Here is a 12,030-nt window from a genome sequence, read left to right as displayed (position 1 = left end):
CCCCCTCCTCAAGGGGCTTTTCTGCTTTGCAGTGGGGCAACTTAGCATAACAATTGTGCATTTTGTGAGGAAAGCACCAAATTTGGCACACTAGTAGCCTATCATATTATGAACAGATTTGGATATTGGGCCATCTCAAATTCAGCTGCTGATGGCTGTGGCAGCCATTTTCCACTGCCATCAAAAAATTTGAGATGGCCCAATATCCAAATCTGTTCATAATATGTTAGGCTACTAGTCTGCCAAATTTGGTGCTTTCTTCACAAAATGCACATTTGTTATGCTATATTTAGCTAAGTTGCCCCACTATTGGGCAAAATCTGTGGTGAGATGTATAAATAGCTTAACATGGTGTTTCATGGGGCACACATACTGGAAATTAAATTTATTATAACCACAAACTATTCAGTCAATTCCATCCATCGTATGATTACCTTTTTAAACAGTCGCTATTGATATTTAGCACTAGACTGAAAAATATTTGGAGGAAACGCAGCATCCTTAAGGCATTCTAAGCTTAGTGTGTGCCTGACAGACAAACGTATCCAACCCTGCTTCTCCTATATGCTCCCATTGGAGGGATTCAGACGAAACTTGGTGGACAGTTCCTGCATTATTTCCCATTAATACAAGCAAGTAGTGGCAGTGGATATAATACATACTCATGTGCGCATACACACATATACATACGCACAGAGACACTTCTCCTTTCACCAATAGATTCAAAAATCTAGGATAATTTATCTTGTGGCCTCGAACCAAACAAATTTTTTTCGATCCTCGTGGAGGATCTCTAAGTCTTACCCACATTGTTGTTCTTCATCTTCTTCTTGTGGACTTTTTTGTTTCACAGCCTACAGTTTTCATTGAAACTTCCTGAAACTTGGCATATATATGTAAAAATACCCTGCGCAGACAGTTACCATCTCCGATTTTGAAAATTCCTCCAAGAAAAAAAATTATGACGTCAAAATATCTCCGCTAATGGAAATCGCCTAAAAAATTATCTCCGAAACTAGGCAAGCTTTTTGAATTCTATTTGCGGGAATCGAACAGGGAATTAGCAGAGATTAATTACCGCACATATGATACATCGCTATGACGTCATATCAATTTTTGTGACGTCATTCCTATTTTTTGACATTTTTGTTTCATAACCCAGAGTTTTCATCGGATCTTCGTGAAACTTGCCATGTATATGCAGAAAGCCCACGCGCAGGCAGTAACCATCTCCGATTTTGGAAATTCTTCCTAGAAAAAAAGTGGACGTCATAATATCGCCGCTAATGGAAATCGCCTATACCATTATCTCCGAAACTAGGCAAGCTGTTTGAATTTTGTTTGCGGGAATCAAGCCGGGCATTAGCACAGATAATTTATCGCAAACCTGATACATCACAATGACGTCATATTCGTTTTTATGACGTCATCATTAAGAGGACGAGGATCTTAGCTCATTTGAGCTTGTTTATATTTTACTGGCCCTCACAGCCCAAACAGCTCCTATTCCCACCCACTCTCAACCCTCCTCCCTACCAAACACAATTAATAATAAATAACATCATTTTAAACTTACCCTGTGCATTGACAAACCCCAGATATGACCTTCCCTCACTGACAGGGATGATCAGGGAGGTCAGGTAGAATGCGCAGTCCATAGTCTGTACACAAGGCTTACACCGGACCACGTCCTTGGCAGTTTTCTGTACGGGGAGCTGCAAGCTTTTTGGGCAAGTTAAGAAAGTTCTCCAACTCGTACAGAGGCAGATCCCTTTCTCACAAGTATGTTTCCAAGTATTTCAGGCTTCTCTTCGAGTCTTTGTGAGGCATTTTAAGTAACAATCCTTATCTTGCACACACAATATACTTTAGGTTGTCCTGAACGCCCCAGTTTTGATGGGGTTTCTGCACATGCGCACCAAACATTTTGGGGCAAATTACTTAATTTTTAAAGTCCCGTGTATATATATATATATATATATATATATATATATATATATATATATATATATATATATATATATATATATATATAGCAGAATTGTTACCTTGGCCACCAACCGAAGGTGGACGGAGGTCATGTTTTCACCCCTGACTGTCTCTGAGTGGGATATCTCAAAAAGTTGTTGACGGATTCAGATGATATTTGGTAGACTGGTTGGGTGTGCAATAAAGACGACTTGGTTTGATTTTGGTGAAGATCCAGATCCGAGAATTTTTTTTAATTTGTAAGTGATTCTTCACCATTGAGATATGGGGCCAAAAATGACATGATGATACTTCAAAACGTTGTGGACGAGTTATGACAAAAGTAGATGGATGAGTTGGGTGGGTGACAAGAACAAGCAGATTCAATTTTGGTTAAGGTCCAGATGCAGATCTGGCCAATCAGTGGAATACAAAATGTAAACTGTTCAAAATGGCAGAGGTATGCGCTCCACGGAGTGCCATTCTAGTTTATGCTGCTGGTCATTGTGTTGATTTTGGAAGAACTAGTACATTATCCGTTGGGTGATTACATCACCCCCCTATACTGATTGGGTGATTAACTCGGCCATCCTACAGTCAAAGGGCACCACCCCTGCAGTCACATAGTACCATTTCTAAGATCATATCACTACCCAGTGGCAGGTCATTCCCATAGTGTTCCTCGCCGATATGCCCTTGGACATCTTAACCGGGACTGGAGGGAGGAAGCCACTCCTCACAGGAGGCATGACTTAGTTCAGCAAAAGAGTGGTGGAAGAGACGTTTTGCTGTCTTGGACGGACACACTCACTCTTGTTCGGCCCGATTAGAGTATAGAAAATCCATATATCCTGAATTACTGTCTCTGTCTCTGTCTCTCCATCCTCCTCCTTAATCCTCGTCCCCCACCCCCTCCAAGAAGGCAGGTTCAGTACTGCCAAATCAGCTCGTAGTTCACATAACACTGGATGGTTTGCCTTTGACCTTCCCAACAGGAACTGTGAGGGCAGGAATTTGGAATTTATTCAGGTTGCTGTTGCTAACTCGTATCCTCTTTACAAAGGATGCCATGAGATATTTAACATCCATCAGATCATGCTGGAAGACAGGACACCCGGCTTAACACCCATCCGAGGGCTCTCGCTCCAGCATGCAACGTGATCTCCGAGAAGCTGTAAGTTATACAAGGAAAAGTCACTCATTAGCTTCGTGAAGATGAAGTCCACTTTATTTTATTAATAACAAAATAAAATAAAGTGCTTTTGAAAGTGAAAGAGAGAGAGAGAGAGAGGAAACAAAGCATGATAAAACATACATCATAGACTAATATCCCAACACAAAATCATGTTAGACCATAAAGAAGAGATTTATTAGAAAAGACTGAATTAAACCCTGATTAATTTTTCAAACTTTTTTTGTTTTGTGTATAAAAAAAAAACAACAAAATCTTAAAGCTGTAGGCAGTCAATACGCATAAAAGCTAGAAATATACCAAAAGAGGAATTAAATACAACGAAGTTATTAAATAATGCTGCGATTAAACCTCGTATTTGGTTCTGGCACAGCAAGGAGCAAGCGATGCGAGCTGAACAAAACAAACCTTAGGTTGACTGCTTGTGCAGTCCTCTGTTACAACCCTCATGTTAATATCGCTACAACTGCAGGGCTTTGCTAGCTCCACAGGCTCATAGAGGAGGGACAGATGCAGGAAATCCAATTTTCACTACTGGCAGAGGCCAGGTGTAATAAGGTCAAAACGTGACAACACAACTTCGGAACCTGTTCTTTTCAGCCAGACTGATAACAACTTTCGAATGATGGATCTCATGAATATAGGCTGGCTTACGAGCAAACCAAAACATTCCCATGACAGAATGCCCATCTGCCCACTGCATGCAGCTTACCAACTACTGGGCCATACTACTGAAGGCTCCAAAGGCCTATACCTGGAAATCAGTGCTACTTACTTCAAGAATCTGGTGTTGCAACTAGGTGACCGAGCAGCATACCATTCCGATAGGTTTGTGAACTGAGCGGTCAGTAATGTCCCTTTTCCATAGGTGAATGAATTTGTGTTGGGGGTTAGGTGCAGAGACTTGTTATAATCGCTGCTGTAATAGTTGTAACTATATGTCTCGTTATCACAGATTAAGCCACTGTTGGTGCTCAAGTGGTTACGGCATGATGTGCACGTTTCATCTCAAGAATCTGGCTCCAGGTTCCCCGTCAAACAAAGGCACCCAATGGTCTGTCTGTGCAGTGCGGTTTCATCGTGGTAACACCATGCGAGTGAAACTTGGCCTTTGTTGGTTGTTTCTTCTTTGATTACAGCACTTTTACCCAAACAGGAACACCAAATAAATCTCTGATTATAGTCCATGGCTTCCTGATGTGAGGATGATGTGATCCGCTTGAAATATCTGTTGTACAAAACAAGATTCTTGACAAATTGTTCAGGTCAAGAAAGCAGTCCAAGCCTTTCATAAATTGTGGTTACGTCGATTGGTTAAGTTCAGAAATCGTGATATTTGACTACAGAAAGTTAACAGGCATTCCGATCTCAATGCGCAATCAGTCCTTGGCCTGAAATACAAGGTACATGAATTGAGAGGAAAACGGAGTTTTCTCTTAAGGGGACGACCTCATACGCTGGAGCTGGCGTGTTAGCAATCTTTGTTGCTTCTCCAGAAGCTTCTTCTCTTCGAGAAGGCTATTTTCATGGGCAGCAAGGCGTAATGCGTGCTCGGCAGCACGCCGCAGGATTAGAACTTTTGCTGCTCGTAGGTTTTGTCGTAGATCAGGCAGTTCAGAACGTAACGCAGCAAAGCGTGAACGCAATCCGTCGCGTCGTCGTCTCTCTAATATGTTGTGCGTGCGTCGGCGTTCTGTCTCATCTGAATCCGATGCGCTGCCACTTCCGGAGCTGCCACAGCTATTGTAAGCTGGCCGCCGGACTATGCCACCTCCCGCACGTGCCCGCTTGGCAAGAGAGGGTTGGTGAGCTGGCGGTGGTGCCGGCAGTGGAGTGGGAGCAGCGTAGTTGTGTTGCAGCTGTATGGACACCTGAAAGTGTTGTGCCATTCCCCTGGAAGGCTGCTGGAATGGGCGCACGCCTGCCGTGTTTGTCGAATGTGGGACATGGGGGCAGCTGGGTGTTTGCCGACGGTCCACAGTTACAACATCAATCTCTTCTTCTGTGGAGGGAAGAGAGCAACCAAAAAACAGTTTGATCAACAACTTCTGAATAACAGTAAACTATATATATACAATAAAAGAAAATCTGAGATTCCTCCAAAATCCCACATGCTACTGGAATGCAAAACATAGCCTTTTCCTTGCATCCAGCCAAACACTGCCAGTAAATTGCAGACCGGTCCCACATTCATGTACAAAGGGTTGCTGTGGCCACCAGCACAGCTAGCCCTTTTCCCTATCTGAGCAGTTCCCACGTTTGGCGAGTTCATTCATCACGCAAAAAAAAAAAAAATCAAGCTTCGAAGCACTTTGGCTGAGCATCGATGCCCATGAGCGTCCCTTTCTTTTTCCCAGGCATCTGTTATCGAACATGTGCCGGTAAGGCAGGTAGTATGTGATCACAGTTCCAACTGACATAAATGGTCCAGCTTAAAGTGATAGGATGGAAGCAAAGCCTCCCTCTCACTTTCTTAGGCTCGGAGCCAAATTAGCTTCAATGTGTATTCTCGTCGGAAAGCTCATCCTTTCCTCCTCTAGTCCCTCCTCCCTTCCCTCCCTCTCCCCTTCAGCCTCCTGGTTCCATCCATCCAACTCCACCCCTCAGCTGACTCCTTTTTTTTTGAAATATATAATGTTGAGGCTCGTATGAGACCGAACACACAGAATGTACAACAAGGGGAGTAGAAGACAAGAGGGATGGGAGGGGGAAGGAAAAAAACAGTGGGGACCAGAGACATTAGGAGATCTGTGGAAGGGAGAGGGTACACAGGGTAAACAAGACGGACACTCCAGGGACTTTCAGGTCCTTACACGACAGACTTTCAGGAAGGAAAGCAGGGAATTTGAAGGACGTGGGTTTGGGGTGGATTAACGGGGGTAGAAAAGCTCATGGTTTTCTGATGGGGGAAGATAAGAGATGCTGATGAACAGCTGTTTTGAAGACCTGGAGGGAAGAGTGCGATTGAAGAGAGTGTGGGAGTTTATTCCAAAGGTGAGAAAAAAAAGAGGAATGAAAGAGTGAAGGTGAGCAGTGATTCGTGATTTTGGGAGTTTTACCAGAAGGGGATTGCTGGTGAACCATGATATATTGCAGACAGCGCGGGGGGGGGGGGGTGGGGGAGGCTGGAGAGGAGACGGTAGAGACAGAAAGACCACAGACCTGCCTACGGCGAGAGAGTGAGAGACCCAAAGAGTCATACTCATCGCGGGAGATACCAATGATCCTAAATGCCTTGGTTTCCACAGCATGAAGCCGAAAAAGGTGAGGCAGGAGCACCAGCCCGGTCCTACAGCCATCTTCAACCAGATCTGCAGTGTGTAGCAGGTAAAATCTCCTGCTGCATTGTGCAGTCTCCGGTGTTAACCATCTCCTCGCTGCCATTTTAATGCTTCACAAGTTGAACCTTTTAGGCACAGCCACATCACAAGAGCCTTCAGCACGAGGTATCGGTTTCATAACAACAGACAATTGCTCAATTTTGTTTGAGATAGATACCCTCCGATCAAGTCGTACTCCCCTGAGGTTACAAAGATTTGATTTTTCCTTTGTGATGTGAAAAATATGATGAGCTGTTGGTTTTTATTAATTATTAATTATCATTATTGTTAAGAGCAATAAGAAGACAGGAAAGAGAGAGAGCAGAAAAAGAAGAGCAAGAAGAAATTCAGTAAATCACACAAATCAGAATGTCTATAATAATAGGTGTTATTGCAAAAAATGAGAATCACAACATTAGACAGAGGTAGATATATCGAAATGAGAAAAAGAAAGAAAAAAGCCTCTGAAGTTTTTTTATTATTTTATTTATTTTGGGGGGGGGGGAGGGTGGCATGCGGATTGGGGATTGGCCTTGCCAGGTTATTTCAATGGAAGTCAAACTATGCTGCCATGCTCCAAGCAACTTCCTGCATCAGGCTTCCGCCCTTATCTTAGAGGGTCAGAAGAAGAAGAGTTAAAGATAAGAAGAAGGTTATGACGAAGAATAAGAGGAAAAAAAGATGAGGCAGAGAATTTATAAAAGTCTTATCTCAAGGCTGGTCACTGCCCTGACGTTGTAGGCACCGAAATGCATTGTGCGAATAAACTTGACACGCGTTGAACCGTTGGCAGCAAAGGTCCCCAAATTGAAGTGTCCACATATGATTGCCTTGCGCATGATCTCATTTGATGAAGATAAACACAGTCATGGCTGGAGCAGTCTGCTGGAATTTATCAAGTGCTGATGACGAATTCTGGAATCATTACCAGTCGGGAGGTTGAAAGGTTAACCCGACTCTTCAGAAACATATACGACTGAGGGTTAGCGAACTGGGACCCGTCGACGGAGGCTTTGCATGTCATTGTATAAATATTCTCTTCCTGGCAATTCGACCGGGTCCAGCTCTCAATGCAAATCTCGGAGTCGCGTCCAATGGGCCGGCAGCACATTCAAAAGTTCAGATGCTATGGAAAAATTCCATGAGTGTAGTGTGGCCACATGAGCCCCACACATGCTGAACATAGTGGGTGTACTGTCTTGCCCGATGCCTATTGGGAGAGACCACGGGACCGTGGCGCAGACATCGAAGGAACTGCGGCGGGTGAATCCACACTGCATAACGTACACACGTGTGCAACAGATGACATCCTTTGACGCAAATATTTACATCCGACATTTCTCTTTCACACGGAACCCGGATCGAACCGGCACTAGGATCCTCGGCGCTCCGAACACCGGTCAGACCTCGGACTAGGACGATCGGTGTGATTTGCTGAGCACGGAATTTGATGTTGTCAGCAATGGCCTTTAATCATAATTATGAGTTTAGTTCAACGACAGCTCCATCCCCCTTTAGCACGCCAAAATTCCAAAAAGGCATATACTGCACAGCTTTGTTCGGGTATGAGCACATCAATCTCTTGTACCAGCACAAGCCAAACATAGAATACCAATTGCATGCCTCCGCATCTGGTATTTATCTCTAACGCGATGATCGAAGTGTGCCTTTGATGAATGACACCGACCAGAGTTCTACTGGAGTACTAAACACGAAATACCAACAAAGGTATATCAAGGGTTCTGCTTTGCCCGGAAAAGCAGCGTCGACACCGGCGGAGCTTGTACATGCCGAGAGGTCATCTAGCCATTTGCCACGAGTTCCAGAGCAAGACAAGGAAACGTAGAGACCCAGAGGTGGTGTAGGGGGACAGGGGAGGGGGTCGAAAATTCCTGACACTATAGGCCATAAAATATGAGGAAAGTCACGAACAGATGGACACTTGTCACTCTTCTCGAGGATCTCACTTCCCTTACACACTGACACCTTCACATACACTTGCGGTTTAACCATCTATGAAAAGCAGGCGTAACGCATTCCAACAACCGAATGTATAGTATTGAGGAAGTCTTAAAGTCTCACCAGAGTCACTTGGGGTCTCCAAGCCGCATGTATGAGGATGGGAGGCGGTAAAGCCCGTGGGAGAGAAAGCAGTGACCGCCGGGGCGTTGGCCGCGGTCTCGTGGGTGGTCGTGATGCTTGTGACGGTGATTTCGGGTACCGGGGTAACCTGTCCTTGGCAGGTGACAGGGGGGACCTCTTTGCGGCCGGGATAGTTCGCCGAACAGGGAAGATAACCCACTGGTTCAAACGCATCGGAGGTACCCCACATGCAGTCGCGGCGAAGCGGTCTCTCTCCCGCCTCCTGCATCTCAGCGAAGATTTCTGCGACGAAGGCGTCGTTCACCGCTGTACTCAGGAGGGAGCCCCGATCATCGAGAAACTCTGAGACGAGTTCCAGAGCTTCTGCCATGTTCGAAGAGCCATAGGTTGCGTCCAACGCTGCCCAGGGTTCCCACGGTGCTTCGGCACTCCCTAAGAGCGGGTCAAACTGCGGGCTCGGGGAGAGTGGCGGCGTGGGCAGCATCTCTGAGGTCCACTTGTCAGACGTCTCGGGGGGTGCCAGACCATGGTAGAAGCTACCCTCATCCAATTCGTCGGCGCCGCAGAATAACCGGTGCGTGTCCACATCATAGGTGAACGATGCCATGCTCCGAGGGCACGGTCGAGGCTGCAACGGGTGCCGGCTCCCTGTGGGTGTGGAAAGGAAAAGTGAGAACTCAGCAGCGGAATCCGGCACGTTCGCGAGGGGGTTTTTTAGCCCGGCCTGCCCTACCCTGCACCCTGCTGTAGACGCAGTCCCCCTCCCCAGCCTCCCAACCCGCATCATCTGCTGACTGCGGCATTGGGAGCGGCCACACGACCTCCCTTTATGACTGTGAAAGAGGCGCGTACCTTGAGCACTTCAAGGATCGAGCGGGGAGCGAGGCGGGAGGATCTCACCTTACCAGCGGCTGGGATAACCACGGCGCCACGGCACCAGGGGTAAAAGTTGCCTCCCTGGGAATGGGCTGGAAGCGGGAAGCGGAGAGTGTTGTGCGGTCTCCGTGGCGGGACGAGTAGGCAGCGCAAACATTTGAGCCACGTTTTGTCACCGGATGACCGAAACACCCCTGATTGGATTACCTTCGGGTTGGGAAGACGTTTCCCGCCAAAAGGCGCCACGCCCCGAGCCAACGTCATGGTGCATATGCAGGCTTGGCGCATCGACCCTCAAGAGTTCCACGAAAGCAGAGAGAATGATATGTCTGTACAAGCCTGACAAGGAAGGGAGGGTAGGGGGAGAGAGAGAGAGAGAGATACCACAACATGACCAGATTGCAGACTTTCGCATGTGCGTACGTCAATGGCCACACACTGTTAACAACGTCTTATTTAGATTCGTTTATGACGCGAAATGATTGTCACGGTTCGGGAGAGGGTTCTATTTCACGATCAGCACGGGTACCACCTTGGATGTAGTGAAATCTAGGGGTGACGAACTGAGTGCTCACTGAGTAAACGAGCGTTTAGACTTTACTCTCCGCCCTCCTCTGGGCCTGATCATTTCAACGTTCACGCGTTGTGGTCGAAGACCGTTGAGGAAGTTCGTTGAATGAGATGTTCACAATCGTGGAAGGAACTTCATTTATATATACTTATACACAAATATAATAATTATATTTAACGCCCACTACTACTACTACTACTACTACTACTACTACTACTATCACCACTACGACTACTACTATCACCACTACTACTACTGCTATCACTACTACTACTACTGCTGTTGCAACCATTACTACTATACTAATACCACTACGTAAACTTCCGCCATTACTTTTAAAAATACCATTACAAATACCACAATGACTACTACCATTACTACTTCTATTAACATGACTACTGCACTTCTACTCCGGCCATTACTACAACTACTCGTACCACTACGTCTGCTACCATTACTACTACTACTACTACTACTACTACTACTATTATTATTACAACTATCAACACCACTACTACGAGTATGACTGCTACCATAACTATGACTACTACTACTTTTATAACGGCCCTAATTATTCACACCTTGAGGGGGCCGGGGAAACTTTTTGCCTCGAGTCTTAGTCGAACCGACTGGTGAGGCTGAAGGGTGGAGGAATCGGAAAAGCGTTCAGGATGCCGGCGATAACTCACCTCCTCTTCGCAAAAGACACCGTGCGACCTTGAACCAGCCGGGACGCCCGGCTTATTAACGTCCATCCGAGGGACGTCACACACCTGTGAAGCACCAATCGGACAGTTTTTATATATTCTGTTCAGGATTCGAACCGAGGCTAAACACTCACCACCATCACATCAGACTATTCGTACGTACGTACATCAGACTATCAGTGTGAAAGGAACGATTCTTTCTTCCCAAATAAACAAATAAATGTATGTGTATATATATATATACCTGGTGTTGGCACAGTGGTTAGGGCAGCGGTTTGGGATCCAAAAGGTCCTGAGTTCAAGCCCCGTTGGGCCACTGAATTAATACACCAGGGGGTTCACTCAGCCGGTCATCCTTCCGAGGTCGGCGAAATGAGTACCAGTGTACTGGGCCGGTGTATACCCTGGTTAAAATAGGTGTACCATATCCCTGTGTCGTAAGAGGTGACCAGGGTTGCGTCAGGAAGGGCATCCGGCGTAAAACATGTGCCAAATCACTATGCGGATCATATGGATGATCCGCTGTGGCGACCCCTAACGGGAGCAGCCGAAAGAAGAAGAAGAAGAAGATATGTGTATGTGTATGTATATATATATATATATATATATATATATATATATATATTTATATATATATATATATATATATATATATATATATGTATATATATATTTATATATATATATATCTATATAGTATATGTATATCTATATAGTATATGTATATCTATATAGTATATGTATATATATTGGATATGTATATTTTTATATATATTGTATATGTATATACATTTATATATGTATATATATATATTGTATATGTATATATGCAATATATATATATATATACTTGTATTTGTGCACGGTATTGAAGAATGTTGCTTTTTGAAGGATCGTAGGAGACTGTGTGAACATGTCGTTCCGAGAACATTCAGTCCCGAGAACACCTTTCGAATGCTCCACCGAGCTGGCAATACAAACAACTTACCTTCGATTTGGTGTCCAAAGTCCTTTGTTATAAATGATAAATTATGAATTTCCTTTCCGGATGCGTCAGTCCAGGAAAGGAAATTCATAATTTATCATCAACAATGAAATGTTATCCCTCCTACTCGGTCACGTGTGTTATATTTATATAATGTGATGCAACCAGACTCGAGCTAAGGAAAAGGACGTCTTGGCATCGCACACACCTGTGACGCTGCAATTCGCCCCTTTGAAGGGATACCTTATACAGTGCGAGCTCACAACTCCATTGAACCACGAACCACACCGTGTACTCATCGCATATGG

General features: G+C 45.0%; 1 protein-coding gene across 3 annotated transcripts; it reads right to left on the bottom strand.

The window, feature by feature from the left end:
* Positions 1-3,174: 3,174 nt before the first annotated feature.
* Positions 3,175-10,796, bottom strand: LOC147026381 (myc proto-oncogene protein-like). Of its 3 annotated transcripts, XM_085881770.1 has the most exons (4): positions 10,720-10,796; positions 9,489-9,798; positions 8,563-9,231; positions 3,175-5,162 (listed from the first exon to the last, which is right to left on the bottom strand). In XM_085881770.1, exons 2-4 carry the CDS (start codon positions 9,745-9,747, stop codon positions 4,597-4,599), a joined length of 1,494 nt encoding a protein of 497 aa, XP_085737896.1. In that variant the 5' UTR covers positions 9,748-9,798; positions 10,720-10,796; the 3' UTR covers positions 3,175-4,596. The 3 variants fall into 3 exon arrangements, with proteins under 3 accessions (XP_085737896.1, XP_085737893.1, XP_085737897.1); XM_085881767.1 differs by lacking the exon at positions 10,720-10,796 and having other exon boundaries at positions 9,489-10,019; XM_085881771.1 differs by lacking the exon at positions 10,720-10,796 and having other exon boundaries at positions 9,484-10,016.
* Between the last annotated feature and the right edge of the window lie 1,234 nt (positions 10,797-12,030).

This window comes from Eptatretus burgeri, chromosome 5 (assembly GCF_056783735.1).
Source record: "Eptatretus burgeri isolate ZD-2024b chromosome 5, Ebu_testis_v1, whole genome shotgun sequence".
NCBI classification, from domain to species: domain Eukaryota; kingdom Metazoa; phylum Chordata; class Myxini; order Myxiniformes; family Myxinidae; genus Eptatretus; species Eptatretus burgeri.
The sequence above is the reverse complement of the archived record's forward strand: the minus strand, read 5'-3'. Positions and strand labels throughout refer to the sequence as shown.

What these genes read in the sequence shown, in the direction of transcription:
- LOC147026381 (XM_085881770.1), bottom strand. Translation starts at nt 9,747, where the DNA reads ATGCGCCAAGCCTGCATATGCACCATGACGTTGGCTCGGGGCGTGGCG. An exon ending in CGTGGTTATCCCAGCCGCTG is followed by an intron (nt 9,232 to 9,488) that starts GTAAGGTGAGAT and finishes CCACACCCACAG; the next exon opens with GGAGCCGGCACCCGTTGCAG. An exon ending in GGAGACCCCAAGTGACTCTG is followed by an intron (nt 5,163 to 8,562) that starts GTGAGACTTTAA and finishes TTCCCTCCACAG; the next exon opens with AAGAAGAGATTGATGTTGTA.